This window comes from Urocampus carinirostris, chromosome 2, assembly GCF_059441175.1.
Source record: "Urocampus carinirostris isolate Australia breed hairy pipefish chromosome 2, RoL_Ucar_1.0, whole genome shotgun sequence".
Lineage (NCBI taxonomy): Eukaryota > Metazoa > Chordata > Actinopteri > Syngnathiformes > Syngnathidae > Urocampus > Urocampus carinirostris.
The window spans coordinates 42,047,163-42,065,068 of record NC_142350.1 but is presented as its reverse complement, the minus strand read 5'-3'; the positions used below and the strand labels follow the sequence as shown (position 1 = coordinate 42,065,068).

General features: G+C 39.7%; 1 protein-coding gene across 1 annotated transcript; it reads right to left on the bottom strand.

Annotated features, from left to right (window-relative positions):
• Positions 1 to 256: 256 nt before the first annotated feature.
• LOC148371920 (very long chain fatty acid elongase 4-like) lies at positions 257 to 16,972 on the bottom strand. The gene is made up of 8 exons (XM_088326538.1): positions 16,722 to 16,972; positions 15,233 to 15,305; positions 14,260 to 14,447; positions 13,136 to 13,216; positions 10,973 to 11,144; positions 7,315 to 7,442; positions 6,195 to 6,515; positions 257 to 3,618 (listed from the first exon to the last, which is right to left on the bottom strand). Exons 2-7 carry the CDS (start codon positions 15,297 to 15,299, stop codon positions 6,195 to 6,197), a joined length of 957 nt encoding a protein of 318 aa, XP_088182664.1. The 5' UTR covers positions 15,300 to 15,305; positions 16,722 to 16,972; the 3' UTR covers positions 257 to 3,618.
• Positions 16,973 to 17,906: the final 934 nt, after the last annotated feature.

Sequence of the window (17,906 nt, the reverse complement as noted above, 5' to 3'; positions counted from 1 at the left end):
ATCAAACATTCAATTGATAAAAAAGTTCTTAAATTAGAATTTAATTAATAATAAAAATGTTAGTGATTTTTAAAAAATAGAACAAAGAACAAATGGCAGACCCAATCGCATAGCGTTTCTCACAAGTTTATTGAGATATAGAGGAAAAAACACACGCCAGCGATCCGGCGCTCGCTGGACGAGGGAAGCAAGCCGCTCACGGGATCGGAGCGTGCTCGGAATGTGGAATGTGGGAGATCATAGCATGGTCAAACGGGGAAAAAAACGTGTCGATAGCCAAGACAGGAGATCAGAACGCGGTCAGTGGTCAAAAACGGGTCGTTAGCCAGGACGGGACATCAGATCGTGGTCGGGGATCAAAAACGGGTCTTAGCCGGAGACAAACGGGAAATCAGGAACAGACGAGTGGGATACGGGTGACAAAATGGGACAGACGGGAGTCAGAGTAAAAATGCTTGCATTGTGTGAACAGAGGTTAGCTGACAGACTGACCCAGGGCGAGTGAGTGACTGGAAAATGCAAGGAGTAAGGTAAAGAAACAGCAAGAGACTAACCTGACATGGAGATGGAAATGAAAATGACATGACAATGACCCCACAAAGTATGGTGTACAAACAGCCGTATATAAAGGGCTAGGATAGCCTGGGATGATGGAGATTGGACACAAATGTGCCCAGTTCCAAAACTGGTTGGGGCCCTTTGGTGGAGGGAGGCTTAGTAAACTCCAACATATCCTCTCCCTCAAGGGTCGGATACCAGAAGGCCAACACAACAACAAAGGTGGCAGCAAAGGGATGGCTGAAGGTCCAGGCCCCGCGCCACCGTCACAACTTTGGTGCGGCAAAGGCGCTTTCTCCTCGCTGCAGAAACAGGAACCAGGCGTGGCCAAGGGGCTTTCTTCTTGTAACAGAGACAGGAACTAGGCATTGCAGAGGGGCATTCTCCTTGCCGCCGCCCAGACAGGGGCATGGGAGCCTCCCAATGGGTCCTTTGATTGTTGGCTCATTCTGTTAAGTTATTAGAAGATGATGAACCGATGTGGGGGAGGCAGGAACTGGAAACTGGGGTGTGCAAAGCAAAGGCGATGTTTATTTTCAAAACCAAGACCAAAGTACAAAACAAACAAGTGGTCACAAAGCAACTGACAAAACGCCCAAACAAGGAACAAAAACAAACCTGGAACTGGAACATACAAGGAGTAAAGTAACAAAGAAACCAGAAACAAACAAAGAGTAACCTGACATGGAGGTGGAAATAAAAATGACATGAAAATGACAATGACCCAACAAAGTATGGTGTTCAAACCGTATATAAACTATATAAAGGGCTAGGATGATTAGGCACAGTTGTATGGAAATTGGAAACCTCTGGGCCCAGTTCCAAACCGGTTGGGGCCCTCTGGTGGAAGGAGTCTTACAAAACCCCAACACTCGGTCCTCCATTCAATCTGTATTCCATTTTCAACACAATGTAATACAAATCTTGTTTTGTTTTCTTTGATCAGCATCAAGTTTAATTTATGAATTCAAATTAAAGAAGCAGCAGCAAAAATATACAACATAGACACAAAAACAAATGGCTAAATGTCCATGCCAACAAACTGAGAGTACAAAAGATCACAATGTAATATGCACGACAAGCATTCTCAGCAAGATACAGTAATAGAAAAAAGTATTGGTCTATACAGAAAAACTGTAAAAATATTAAGAAAGTGAAATGTCTCGATTAATGGAATTAAATTATGCTAGTTTACACTGTATAATATGATAGGCACAGCAGTTATTCTCTATTAGTGCTTCACAACCATTGTCACCAATTTTCTGTTTTGCAAATTAGTTATTTTGCTATTGTCTTTTTATTTTATTTTTTTGTTTAAAGGGACACTGTGTATTATTAGCCCACCAGATATCACTGCATTGTGTAATGCAATTGAAAACGAGTGGTATAAAGCACGAGGAAGAACACAAACTACATGGACACAAACTGATCAAAACAACACCAATTTTCTCATTATTCTGGCCAGGTTTTTGTTTTTTGGGGCTAATCAGAATAGCAAGATGGTGGTCAATCATGTCAGTTCCATAAAGGTGAGCCTCATGTTATGTGAAATTAATTAAAAAAATTATTGACCTCCAAGTATTTAAAGGTGTGCGCAATTTACAATTTTACTCCTCTCTGTCGCCATCACGTGGCTCAAAGTCATGATTGCAGTAGGGGAATCAATCGCCTCTTCCCACCTAGTACGATTAAAAGCAGAAAATTAATTACAATTTTTATGGTCCTTTGAACTCAGTTGGGATTTGTTAATACATACTGTACTTAAGAGAGAATGCTCTAGGCACTAAATAACACACAATGTCCCTTTAAAGATGTTTTTGTTACATTCAATCCAGTTGCAGACATGGACTGAGTCTGTAAGTGTAATTAATATAATTTGATGAAATGAAGTAAGGATATTCACCATTAGTGTCCACTTAAAAGAATAACACCCTTTTGTTTAAAACCAGAATGTCAAACTCAGTTTGTCTCAAGCTGGATCCAGACTTTTTGTTCTTAGGTCGGCTAGAGCAGTAAAAAAAGGATAAAAGTTTCAAATATGGAGCTTTGTTTTTCAATACTATGCTTTATCATTCGGATTACAGTAGTATCCTACCCTTCTCATTATAATTATGGATGACTACGGAGCTTGTCTAAGCACAACACAATTATTCGTGAACAGAGGGATAAAACAATATTATTTTTGGCATTGAATGTGTTAAGTGGTCTCTTTTAACAGTTGAGTGAATTCAGTCTCACACCTGAACCAACTCAACACGTTCTAAGAACTCAAGTTTGTAACGTTTGCCTTAATTGTCGTATTGGTTTAAAATAAATAAAAAACAAACACAAAGTAAAGGTTTTTGCAGTGCAGAACTTCAGCTCTTGTACACACTTTTGATAGAAATGATTTAGCAAGTGGCGTCTTTCTTTGAAATACACAGAAGTTTATGACCAGCCTGATTGAATCCTCCACGGGCCAGGCCCTGCCCATGGACTGTATGTTTGACATGCCTAGTTTAAAACATTGAACAGTCCGTGAGACACAATGATAAGACAAAAGAAAGACATAGGTAAACACCCTAAAAAGCAACATCTGCCTGGATGTATAATAGTTAAGGTCCACTTTGATACATGACAACAATTGGCAACACATACTAAACAGGCAATGTTCAGATAAACAAAATATTTTACACTTCTATTACTTTGAGATCTGCAGTGGACACTTCCATAAGTGATAGCAAAATCACAAAAAATATGACGGTTGGGACAGGCTTCAAAACCCAGATGGATGGACAATTGGACATGGTTCTTTGCTCTTGTTATGTTCACTGCCTAGCGAAAGTAATTTCCAAGAATCAACAACATATGGGACACAATCGTGAAGTGGAACCAAATTTTTAGCGTAAATACGTTATATCATATTTACACTAAAAATAACTGCCCCCCCTGTTCTTTCAGCTCAGCCCACTGACCCCAGAAGTTCCCTTATGACGTCTGAATGATCAAATGTTGACCAAAATGACATTCAATGACAAATGTACCTGTGTGTCATCAAGTCTCAGTTTAACAGCACCAGCACTGTGAAAAGAAATGTGTTTTCTTTTAACGATTGTGTCTCTTGATATTTTGTTTTATACATAAGTTTGAAGCCTGAATTATGGCAATATTTCAAAAATGTATTGGGTGGCCACTACTTTTGTAATTCACTGTACCACTAAAATTTGTCATCCTGCAATGTCCTATTTTGAAAAGTGCCTCATGATATTTTATTGTCAGTATTTAGTCCAGTGGTGTCAAACCCATTTTTCCCAAGGGCCACATCAGCGTAATGGTTTTCCTCAAAGGGCCTGATATAACGCATAAATATACCTAAAGGTACTGTATAGTAATTGATTTTTAAAATAAAAGTAACTACTCCTTCATGTAAAGTAACTCTAAAGGTAATATGTAACAAACATTCTAGTTGTATTGAAAAAAAATGTCACTACAACTACAGTATAATATGTTCCATCCATCCATCCATTATCTGCACCGCTATCCTCAGTAGGTTTGCGGGGGTGCCGGAGCTCATCCCAGCCATCTTTGGGCAGTGGGCAGGGGGCACCCTGAACTGGTTGCCAGCCAGTCACATGGCAGAGTATAATATGTTATAAATTAAATAAAGTGATACGTCTACATATCGGCTACTCGGGCTCCGATAAATTCAAGATACGAGATGACTTTCAAGCAAAAACTTTTCGCAAATTTCCAGACGTTACCACCAAAGTCATTTTATTATCATGTAATTTATCGTATCGCTGTATTTTTGTGTTCAATTTTTGTTTGAATGATTTTAGTAATCAGGAAAGGTTGACTTGAATGCGTTTGGTAGGTCGGGAACGAATTACAGTAAATCCTTGCTGTATCGCGGTGTACTTTGTGACTTACTTTGCAGATTTCCAAGATGCATTGTGTTTTGCATTCTGATTGGCTAAGCAGAAGAAAATGATTTCTATCGCCAACAAAGTTGTGACTCTCGACCCTCTAAACTTGCACTAGAACCACATGTGGGTCTTTAACGCTTCCTAATGGCTCCCTGCCGCTTTAACAAGAATAATTGATAATGGAAAAATATATGGTTTCTGTAGGATAGACCCAGAAGTTAAATGCAGCTTTCCACAATGTGCCCATGATAGCGGCAAAGTATCATATATAGCATTATGGGGTCATATATAGCATTATGGGGTCTCCAACGTTGGGCCCACGGGTACCAGAGTGACCCCTAAGGACAGCCGAGGTGCCCACGGACCTGTTCCAAAAATATCTCACCAGTCTTGGGTCATTATGATTTTCTGGTAAAATTAATTTTTTAGTGGTAGACTGACTAACTTTACTTCCAAATATTTACCTGGTAATAACATAGTACTAACATGATAAGTTTTTTTTTTTTTTTTAAAGGCATAACAAATTAGGTTTCCTTTGCGCTTATCAGTAACAAAAAGTATCTCTCAGATTTAAAAAGGTTGGCAAGCCCTGATGTAAAGTAAGGTGTTCTTGATCCAAACATAAAAGAGAAGTTTTTTTTAAATTATGAATTGACTGTACATAAGTTTTTTGTTTAAAAAAATTCATAAAGTACAGAATTTTTTTCAACAAATACTAGGGCCTATGAATTGGGTTTGTTCTAGAGTAATAAATAAATAAATAAATAAATAAATAAATACATAAATAAATAAATATACATGAATAAATAAATAAATAAATAAATAAATACATGTTTCTAATTGAGGGTTTTGACTATCTTTTGTGGAACTCACATGTTTCATACATGTGATTTAGTCCAATGTTTCTCAACTAGTGGGTCGCGGACCCGTTTTGAATGGGTCACGGGCCTTGGCTCTGGCAAATAATGCTAGGGTCAACTACACCGTCAATGGCGATAATGCCCTGCTCGATCTCTTGTTCCCGTTCGGTCTCTTTTTATTAGGATTTTGCTTGTTTTATTTCATTTTTATGCCCATAATAATGGGTGCCGAGAGAGGGATAAAGGGAAGGAAAAGTTAAAAATAGTGACAACAACACTTTTTAACAGTTACACTTTCCTACTTTTTCTGCTGTGAAATGCACAATCCTTTCATTCGATAAATTTGAGAAGTGGATTCTTTTTCTTCATTAGGGTGGAATGGTGAGTCTTCAAATCAGCAATTATTGCAATTATTTTTTCAAAATGATAAAAGTTGTGCCAAATCAGTGATATAGCCTAACAAAAAGTGACAGACTAATCAAAAACTTGAGAAAATTGAGCTTTATACATGTGAAATAACGGTGTATTTACTATTTAAACAGACATAGGTATTTGTACTGTATACTTTTAAATAAATAAATGGATCATTGTTTGTGACAATGTTGATTTTTCAACAGGCTGCAAAGCCCTGTCCGGTGACTAACGGAAGAAAAACATCTGACACACAAGTATTTGGGTCCATTTGTGACTTCTGTGTGTCAGCATCTGTTTCAAGCAAAACGTTGCTTGGCACCAGCCAGGCTCACCGTGTGGATCGATCATTAAATAAATCACGCGTTTACCTCATCCATTCTTTCATCCTTGAATTAGGTCTTCTTTAAGGTAATTCTACCAAACTCAAAGCAGATCCATTTTTACCTTTATTGCTTACCTAATCTCTTTTAGCTCTTCCTTTTCTCTTCCTCCTGCTAGTGTTTTCTTGAGGTTTTTCATCTTTGGCCCCTGGCATCGCTGCACTGTTTGTGGCTTTCTTGAGTCCATTCAGGGCCCCATTTGAGATGGCTTTGTTCTCTTTGGAGGAGGAAAGATCACGCTTGGGCTGCTGGCGGCGGTAGGTCTGATAGTAGAAGTTTCCGAACAAGACGATGAAAGTGATGGCGTAGCAGATGAGGGAGTAGTGCATCCAATGGGGAAAGTCGCAGTTGACATAGAGAGACAAAGCTGTGTGGCCGATGGTTACGTGGAACTGGATCTGAGGCACAAGAAGAACTTCAGTTCGCATTCAAATTTTGCAGGTTCGCTAAAAAAATAATCAATGTATAATAAACAAAATATCAACATTAAAAACGAGAAAGCTAGTATGTATCCTGGAGAGGTATGCAAATTGTCAAGACATACTGTTTATTGATCCCCACTAACGAACATCTGTTTAAATGACAAATAGCGAGAAACATAAAGGGACTTTTTGTATTATTTAGCACCTCGAAGCTGTCTGGAACTCCTTCCCAAGCCTGAGTTATAGCCTCGGTGACCACCAAAGCTGCATTTTGCTTCGCTAGCAGCTCCTTCGAGCATCCGACAGGCCATCAAAGCCTGGTAGGATTTATTCTTCAGCCTGAAAACATCCTTTACTGCCACCAGGGGGATCGGGAGCAACCACAACGACAGTTACAAACCAGCTTACAGCCAAAGCTTAAGATCGGCCGCTGAGGCAATAAAGGAATGAAACACTTGAAAACAATGTCCCCTAACTCTCCCAGGACATAGACTAATTGTTTCCGAGTTGGAAATTGAAGCTCTTTCTTATGGGGCTTCTGCCAGACATTCGCAAAGGACCCTCACAACTCACTTGGGTCTGCAAAGTCGGACAGACATCTTCCCCTACCATAGGAGCCAACTCACCACAAGGTGGTGAGCAGTTGACAGCACCACCCCTTTCTTCACCCAATGTCCAAAATATGTGTGCACAAGTCCAAAAATATATCAAAAAAGACTTAATAAACTAGTTAAAACAAAAAAAATCTGTGTATTATAGCAATGTAGCATGTTACCATCTGGATAATGGTGAGATACTTTTTCCACCACAGGTACTTCTGGATCTTAGGACCACAGGAAGCCAGGCCATAGTAGAGGTACATCAACACATGTATTGCAGCATTCATGTGTGCACCGAAAAAAGCTGAAAAAGACAAAAGTTAAGACAATTTATAAGATATTGCTTGTGTAATCCAAATAGTTTGTTTACTAATTTGTCAGTACAAAATATATATTGTGCTATACAGCTTTGTTTTTGTGTGTTTAAACCCATTATGGACAGAAGCAGATTGGCCCTTTTTTACCACCAAGACTTGGCCAGTTGTCGCACATTTCTACCATTAAAAATGAGAACGAGTCTTTTGTCTCTTGGCCAATCTTTGCCAATGACAAGCATCAGAATAATAATGTGACGGTGTTGAAGTTCTCGTCAAATTTCCCCAATGTCTTTTGCTTTTTTTGGCTAGAGATTCGCGTGAGTTATGACAATAATAAAACAAAATTTAATTTGCAGACTTTTAAAGGGGTGGAACCATCCGTCCATCCATTATCAGCACCGCTTATCTTCAGTAGGGTCGTGGGGATGCTGGAGCCCATCCCAGCTATCTTAGGGCAGTGGGCAGGGGACACTCTGAACTGGTTGCCAGCCAGTTGCAGGGCACACAGAGACATACAACTTACTCGGTCATTCACAGTACTTATTTTTTTGTCAGCATGTATGTTTTATACAACAAAGATGTCAAACATTGATGGCTTTATAACAGCCTTGAGGACAACTACAGAGCTGCCAAACTTTGAAAATAATATTTCAGAATGTAAAGGAGGGAAAATAGCAAGCTGCTCTTTTCTAGGAGGCATGCGCTCTAAATAAAAAACACAGCAGCGACGTCTGAAAACATTTATGACTCCCTTCTAGAGTGGATGATTTTGCCAACATTATTCATTTAACTTCTCTTTCCGTATCATCTTAGTGATTGTCAAGTCGCTGGAGTTTTCTTTAAACCACTTGGAACGACAAACAAATGCAATTTGGTCTGTAACTGTGGCAGCCACCAATGACAACAAAAACGAAAACTTTCGTCATCTGTGTTTCAATCTGGCTTGAGCATTATGCCAGACTGTGCCTGACAAACCTATTAGAAATATATTGCATGCAGACCAAAGAGCAAACGTCAGTTTTTAAAGTGTTAAAAACGACAAATGTCAGCTGTTAAAAACGTTTGATTACAAACGAGTGGGATCTTTGTTACAGACTTTGCAATTGACCACTGAATCTGCTTAACAAAATGCACATATTTGTTTTTGTCATGATTTGCCAGTTGCTCTCACCTGCGCTCACTCGTTTAGCCCCAGCTGCCAGTCGTTCCCTAATTAGTTCTCCTATTTCAACAAGTCATTCTCATTCACTCCTTGTCAGTCTGTCAGCGAACCTCTGCTCATGCAAGGCAAGTATTTTAACCCTGGCTGCCGTCTGTCCCGTCCTGTCCTGTATCCTGCTCGTTTGTCCCTGGCTTCCTGACCGTCTCTTGCTTCCGACCTCCGATCATGCTCCGTTCTCCCGTCCCGGCTGCCTGACTTGCTTCCGATCCCCGACCACGCTTGTTCACGAGGGCTTCTTACTCCTCCTGCCCAGCGAGCACTGGATTGCTGTTGTTTTTTCCTCTAGCCCTGACTTCCCTGTTCCCTTAATAAAGCATTGTGATATACGTTACGCATTTGAGTCCACTGCTCATACCGGTCGTGACAATTGTATTTACTGTTCTACTGCTGCTAACTGGCCTGTTTTTGTTTACAGGGATAAAAATGTTTACTTGATTTTAATTAACTATTTATTTTCCTGTCCCTAAAAAATGGCTAGAGGTTTATTTATGAATGTATGTCTTTACTGACCCAGCATTGATCCTAATTGGTTTTATATTGTGCACTTTTATTTAACTTTTATACAAATCTGCAGTACCCATTTTTCTTGCATTTATCACCATTTGTCACAGAGTTAAATCAAAGCTATGCTCAATTTAAGAAAAAAATATAATTATCTGACTATTCGACTAATCTTTTCTAAAGTTGATGACTAGGGGTGTGGGATATACAGAAACAACAAAATCAATGGGGCAAACAGCACAAATGAGTGCTGAATTCTGGTCTTTTTATTTGTAAACTTATTTTAGCAATACACCATGTTTGAAGAAAAATTAAAAAAAAACTTTGACAGTACCCACAAATGGAAAATTAAATATTGAAGTGCTTTGAAGACAAAAGGCAGATTGGATATGAAGTGTCTCACCTGTGTTAGTTTGCAAGCTCTAAAGATTGCACAAGCCAAAAAATATCACAGTTTCCGAAGGTTGGTGTTCACGTTTTCTTCTATATGTTTTATTACGTGGCTATTAAGTATTTTAGGTGGTTTGTTACATTTTGTGGGCGGACCCAAGTTAAGGGAAGCAGGAACTGTTTAAAAAAGGATGGTATTTAGTATCAAAACCAAGAAACAGGTATCCAACAAACAAGTGGTCAAAAAACAACAAAAATACAGAACCTGTCAACTTCCAAACCAAAAATAAAGACCAAGCCTGGAAATGGAGATAAAAGGAACAAAGTAACAAACTAAAATACAAGTGGGCACAAAATAACTAACAAAATGTACAAACCATAAATATCAAATAAAAACAAAAACAAATGACATTGGAAATGAAAATGACCAGATGACGTATGCGGTCCAAAATGTCATTATAAAAGGTCAAGAGAATTTGGAACAGGTGTGTGGTGATTGGACACACCTGTGCCAAGTTCCAAACTCGGTTAGTGCCCTCTGGTGGAAGGAGGGGTAACAGACTCTAACAATGTGAGTATATACGGTAATTTGTTACTAGTGTCATGATTACTGATGCGAGGCACCTGAGTCTGCTCCTTTGGCGCCAACTGCCTCGGACGCTGACTGGCTGCTTATCTCTTTTCAAACCCCGGTCTTCCTGTCGCCCGTTGTCAGTCCGTCTGCGAACCTCAGCGCACGCTAGGCAAGCCTCTTCGACCCTGACTTTCTCCTGTCCTGATTCCTGTTTGATTCCCGGCTACGACCCCAATTCTGAACTTTATTACGTTATTGCTCCCCTGTCCCAGTCATCGACCTGTTTTTCCCCGCTCTCGACACTGCCTTCGCTCGCCACGAAATACCACTCCCGCGTCTGAGTAACCTGCTCCCTACGATCAATGTTCTACGGATCCTATATTCTACCCTTTCCCTTCTTCCTAATAAAACTGTTAGTAACATTATACAAGTGGGTCCTGTTTACTCTTCTGGTCCTGACAACTAGAGAGTTACTTTCAGAGTAACGAGCTATTTTTGGATGTCGGTAATCTGGGGGTTAACTCAATTACATTTTAAATCAATAATAATAATAATAATAATAATTTCCTTGTATTGTCATTCTGTGTAACAATGTACACAGAACGAAATGTCGATTGCACCTGACCCGTTGCAGCGAGCCGATGCAGCCGCAGCCAACAGAGGGCGCCGCCGACCACTTTTTAAGTCTTAGGACAAGTAAGTAAAAACAAATTAGTTTTTTTGTTAATAGCACTAGCCACGTTCGTCCTTAATGGATTAATCAAGACTATAGCAGTAAGTGACATAGAGCAAAAAGCATGCCATCTGTTGTTGTAACATGAGCCACTTACACTGTCCTCCCGCGACCCATTTAATGCCGATCCACCAGAGCGTGAACATGGTGCAGTGGTGGTAGACGTGCAAAAAGGTGACCTGGCTGAACTTTTTCCTCAGGATGAAGAAGACAGTGTCCAGGTATTCGATGCCTTTGGAAATGAAATACCACCACAATGCTCCTGCCACCTGAGTGGGGTGCATTGGAGACCAAAAAATGCATAATTAGAAACTGATAAAATCTAGCTCGCACTGGCCCCATGAAGCAGTTCCAGAGGTATGACTTTAAAGTAGGTTTGAAGAACCATTAAATAATCTCATCTCATCTCATCTCATTAGCCGTACCGCTTATTCTCATTAGGGTCGCGGGGGGGCTGGAGCCCATCCCAGCCATCTTCGGGCAGTGGGCAGGGGACACCCTGAACTGGTTGCCAGCCAATCACAGGGCACACGGGGACAGACAACTCATTCGCTCATTCACACCTAGGGACAATCTGGACCGGCCAATTCACCTGAAATGCATGTTTTTGGAATGTGGGAGGAAACCGGAGTGCCCGGAGGAAACCCACGCAAGCACGGGGAGAACATACAAACTCCGCACAGAAAGTCTGGAGCTGGATTTGAACCCACGACAGGTTCCCATGACATGAACTGTGCCGCACAAGCGCTAACCACTGCGCCGCCGTGCTGCCCCCCATTAAATAATGTTCAATGAAAATACAAATTATTGTACAGTGGTACCTTTTCATACGACCTTAATTTGTCCAAGGATCGTACTTGAAGCTAGAATTGAGCTTGTAACGAGCACATTTTCCCTTTTTTTTCTTATACATGAAATACTTTAAAATATATTGGTCCATTCCTGTTTTCCAAAAGCATCCAAGTAAACCTTAAGTATCTACTGTATAAAACACATCTTGATCACTAAAAACTCATTCAAGGAGGAATAACGAAGATTGCATACCTGTCAACTAAGTTTCTCACGTATTTTATACGTTTTTGATCTTTTTCAATTGTGTACTGTGTATAACAATTTTGAATTGTAAATTTCTTTTTTGTGTGTGTGTGTGTGTGTGTGTGTAAAAGGACTGATTTCTTTTTTGCCCATTTCAGCTCTAATCCAGATTGTCTCGGTCACTGGTAACAGACAACAACACAATCAAAGATTGCTAATATTGTCACAGTATTCTATTGTCCGTCTTTCTGCGGGTAAAAATGTGTCGGATTGTGTTTGTAAGGTTTATTATTGCTTAATAATGTCACGGTTGCCCATGGCGCCCAATTGCCCCCGCCTGTTTGGCCCCAGCTGCGGCTCGTTGACTGATTGTCTTCCCTCCTATTTAAGCTCAGTGTTCTCACTCACCCTTTGTAAATCCGTCAACGAACCTCTGCACCCGCAAGACATGGGTTTTGACTCTGTCCGGTATCGTTCCCGTCTGTTTTGTCCTGTTTAATATCAATCCCCCGTTTCGTTTCCCGGCTATTTTGTTCTGATTGTTATCGGACTCCAGTCTCCAGTGCCTGATATCAATCCTGTCTGTCCCGTCCTGTCCAGTTTTGACCTCATCTGACCGATTTCTGCTCGTTCAATTGGTATCGATCTCGTCGGCCTCTGGCTTCCTGTCATCCCACACCAGACTGCTGCCTTACATCTTACGCCCAACGATCGCCAAATCACTGCCGTTTGGGTCACCGTGCATGACTGCCCCATTTCCCGCAAAATAAAGCTTGTGTGAGAAACGTCACGCATCTGCGTCCTTCCTGTTCCGGTTCTTGAGAAATAAGGATCGTTGCAACCAATGATACTGGGAGCAACTGCCTGAGGTTAACAGGTATGAGATCAAGAGACTGTTGATGATAAGTAAGCACTTAAAATTAAAGTTACTGTAACTTTAAATGAACGTATACACACAACATCTTTTAAGCCGAATTTGTGTTTGCCCGTTGTAGTTTGCATGTGCAAACTGGAACAAGCGGATGCTGGCGGTCACAAGCATTAGCGGTCACAAGCATGAGCGGTCTCAAGCTATCTCTAGTAGTAGCCTCTAGACATGCTCGTGACCTAGATTTTAGTTTGTACTTGGAATATCGAAATTTCCGTGTTTTGAGGTGCTCATATAAAGAGGTACCACTGTATAGTAGTAGTTGCATTATCCTATATGTTGGTGCCTGGGACTCACCCTGACTTCGGAGGGATCATCTGAGTAGTCCACTCGTTGACAAATGTAGCTGTAGCTCGCTGCCCTGGCTGCCATAAACAGCTAGAGAATCAAAATTAGAAATCATTCGTCTGAGTGTGGGGATAAAACTGAAAAATGGTCAATCTGAAAGACCCATTCAAAAACAGATGAAATTTACTCTGCAGTGGGGGTGTCAAACTCATTTCAGCCCAGGGGGCCACACGGTAGGAAATCCACTCTCATGGAGGCAGTACCAGTCAATTCATGGAATATAACGTGTGCCTTAGTTGCATGGCTGGGGATCTTTTAGAGGCTCACAATTAAATTAGGATAAAGATTCAAATTATAAAACAATTAGTGAGGATTTGTTCCCCTCAGTATTTGTTCCTTCCTTAAGATTTAATCTTTTAGTGCTTATCAATGGTGAATTTGTAAAAAGAAACAAAAAAAAAACAATAGAGCTATTTTCTACCTTGTTTATTCAACTCATGTAAACTCATAAAGTGACAAAAATAGCACACAAACATTAACTTAAAAGCAAATGGTTTGATGATTTCAAAGTCTTTCTGCTGTTAGATTTCATATTTATCATAGAAAAGAGCTTGAACTTCTGCAAAGACAACCATGTGGTATATTTTTAAATTTGTATTTTCTAATACAGGTACTAACCGATCATTCCCAGTCACAGGGGTTAAAAAGCTTAGTTTAGTAGAAAATACTGGGTTAAGAGAGACATCCACGCACCACACGTGTGTGTAATTGTATTGACTTAAGCAGGGAATCTGTGACTTCTAATTTAAGTAAATTAACGTTGGGATGGCTGGTCCTCAAATGTTCTCTGGTTGATAAATGGTAGTCAGCAAACATATTTACACTGGTTGATGTAGTTTTGAAGTGGCACCTGGCTTTGGTGATACAAAGTAAACATTATTAGACTGCAGTCACGTGGCTTATTTTTCTCTTGTGCTTCTCTTAGCATTGTCTAACGGGCAGGATTAAATTCATCTGTGAACCTGATCCGGCCCGCGGCTCTGTATTTGACAACCTTGCTATGCAGGAAAACTTCATTGGGATGGAAGTGGCTGACAAAAAACACAATATGAAACCGTACTTCAATCCTGTACCTCTTTGAAGATGAAGAAGTTAAGGAAGACCATACTGAAGTTGTAGACTATGAGTGTTTTGCGAAGCTGGAAGGGCTCCCTGTTCTTCATGTATTTGGGCCCCAGCCAGAGGAACAGCAGGTAAGATGCACTTATGGCTAACGTGGGCAAGGGGTTGTCCATTAGGGGCCATTTCTCCACGCGCTTGTCTGGAAGAAAAAAAAAATTGAGAACATTAAATGTGGTACACACGGAGTTGATATCTTTTCTGAGACCATTCATATTGGTGTGTGTACGTTCTCCAACCCTTATTCAAAAAGACCGACCGAACCAAATAAAACATATGAAGTAATTACTATGTTGTTACTATGTTATTAGCGAATTAAATATTTAAAGTAGGGTGAGATACACTCAGTCAACCACTAAAAATAATAATTTTCCTTCGCATCAATGTCTTTTTGAGTGTGTTGACGTTATCCAAACTCCATTAAATCTAAACTTTATGTTATTTTAAAAATACAGCCTATTTTCATTTTACATAAGTGTGTATTTGATGAAGTTATCATGGCTAATGTGACATTTTTTTATTGGTAGCCTTCCATCGTAAGGTTCATATTGTGATAATATTGTATGGTGATATTTGGATATTTCTGTCCCTATCATCTATGTGTGACCATACTGCCTTTCACCAAATTGCATATTGTTCCTGAGATATCTTTAAAATTGTGCTTTGAGGCACACATTTTCAGTTGCACTGTATCATACACTGTCCCTTTAACGTATAACCGTAAGTCTCTGATCTTGAAGAACCAATGGATGCTGTTGCAATACAGGTGATTTTATGCCCTATACATTACCTGTACTATTTTTTGGTCATAAAGCTTAAAAATGTTTGATTTAATAAATAATGCGTTGGTGGGTTCTTTATATTTAGAAGATACTCCTGTTTGAGGATTACTGAGTGACTGTATGAAAAAAAATCCATTTTGATTACCTGCTATAGTTAAGGTCCATTTGTAGAATTCTATAGACTCATTTATTAGATGAGAGACAATCTCCATGATGACCTAAAATGAACAGAAAAACAGTTTTGAATGGACATTCAAACAATCAATATGAAACCTATTTGTCATGATGGGATAGACATTAGTCTGGAAAATTACAAATGCTTTATAAGTCATGTGTCTGCTTGTTAATGTAGTAAATTGGTGAGTGGATATAGCCACAAGCATGCTATGGGCTAACCAGAATGGATGCTATGATCTGCATTGGGTTGCATTGGGTTCAAAAATTTGGCAAAAGGGGCAAGGCAAAAAATATCTATTTTATTTTTTTTGTATCTATTGATTCAGTGGACGGCACAGTGGATAAGTGGTTAGCGCGTCTGCGGCACATTTCTGAGGTCATGAGATCGAACCTCCTGTGTGGAGTTTGCATGTTCTGCCCGTGCTTGCGTGGGTTTCCTCCGGGAACTCTGGTTTCCTCCCCCATTTCAAAATCATGCATGTCAGGTTAATTGGCCAGTCCAAATTGTCCCTAGGTGTGAATGAGCGGGCGAATTGTCTGTCCCTGTGTGCCCTGCAACTGGCTGGCAACCAAGATGCCCGGAGATAGCTGGGATGGGCTCCAGCACTCCCGCGACCCTACTGAGGATGAGCGGTGCAGATAATGGATGGATGGTGCTAATTTGGGGGTGTCAATAATCGGGTGGCGGGGGTATAGTTGAGTAGAGGAATTACTTTATAAATGAAGTAACTAGAAACGGTTACTAATTACTTTTTCTTTTTTCACAGAAACACGCCCAACACTGTTTGTTAATGTATTAGAGTGAGTGGATCTAGCCACAAGCACGTTATGGGCCAACCACGACGGATGTTCTATGGTCTAAATTTCTTGTCCATAGGCTTAGTAGCGTAGAAAGGCAGGAAATGTGTTCGGGACAGCGCATGTGTCAGAACATTTTATTCGGTCAGAACAGATCTGAAGCATCGGGGGCAAGGAAAAGGGAAAAAAATGAATACTAGATAAAGAGAGGAAAAATAATTATCATTACATCTAAACTGTGCTTCATTTTATGATCTTTAAATAAAAGGGGGGAAACATCTAACCCGGCCATCGCGCACACCCAATTCACCCAAGCCCGCTCCATCTTACGCCATTGCCCACATACAATATATAGCTTTAAATACCCTCAATAACTATAGTCTTCCAATCACGAAAAAAAACGATAAAAAAAAAAACGATTAAAAAACGCATCGTGAGGCTTTGATGTTTGATAAGCCGCAGAGGTAGTGTCATTCAGTAGCATGCATTCTGCAGCACGCACCCAGGCCTTCACCTTAGAGTAATGAAGGGATGTTTCATCCTTTAACATATTCCCGGCTAAAAATTCTAAGAGGGTGTCTTCGTTAGCATAAGCACGAGGCATTCCTCATATCAAAAATGTATTTCGCATTCCACACTAATTAGAAAGCATAACTCACCGTGCAGATGTTTGCTTTTTTATATTTAATCCGTTAATGGTGACATTCAATGCAAGGTCAAGTCGCTCGTAAATATTCCTCTAAATCAGCTGGAGTAGGTATTTCTCCCTTTCTCCTTTTTTACATCAATTTTCTTGGTGGAATCTATGGCAATTTCTTGAACGTGGCGTTCAGAAATCTCCCTCGGTCGTTGCTTTTCCTAACAATTCTTCTGAGGCATCACATTAATTCCGTCAGGTTACCTCTATACAGGCAATACACGTTGCTGCCTACACTCGCATATTTCAAAATAAAATGTGTTCCGAATGGAAAACGATGTTGGTTATATATCTTTAAACGTCTGGTTTTATTTTTGCAAATCTCACCTGATTTTCCGTTTCCGTTTATTTTTCTCGTGCTGGGTGCGAGGATGGTAGAGGGATGCTTTGAGCATGCGCACACAGAGTAGGATGCAGTACAAGTGTCCCAGTGACATCATCAAGCACGCGAGCTACAGCGGGATGTACAACGAGTGTACTACCAAAATAAAAGTATAAATGTATCCATAATAGACTGCATAATCTCCAATAAAATGATATTTTGGGAATACAATGTAAGTGTATAGTGCCTTAGTGATTTGTTGTTCGCAAACGAAACAACTCTATTAGCCTGCTCCCCATCAATCAAGAGCCGTGTCCCTTCGGGGACTCTTATTCTCTTGTGATTAGTCAATATGCATATGTTTTTTAATTGTTCCGTGTTGTTTACTTTAACTTTGTTGGGGATGTATTTTAATTTGTTTCCTTCCTGTTTATTTTCAAAGAGATGTTTTTTACATCAATTATATAAAGATAATTCTTGTATTTCATAGTTTATTTGTTGTTGGACTGACTAGTAAATTATTTTAAAGGGCATTTTAGTTGCTTAACTGGAAATGGGTTAAAATAAATGCTATTGTAATTTTTGGTGGAAATTTTTATTTTGAAAAATGATTACTTCATTATGTGCATGTTACATTAATATTGCTGATGTTCCTGTTTTTTTCATAGCCTTTTTTCTTGCTTTCTCCCTTATTTTCTTTCCCCCCCTTGTTTTCTTGTCTTTTTTCTTCTTTTTCTTTTTTTCCTAGCATTTATTTCTTTTTTTCTCTTGCTTTTTTCTCGCTCTTGTTTTTTCTTTTTCTCTTCGTTTTTTCTTTTTGTGTGT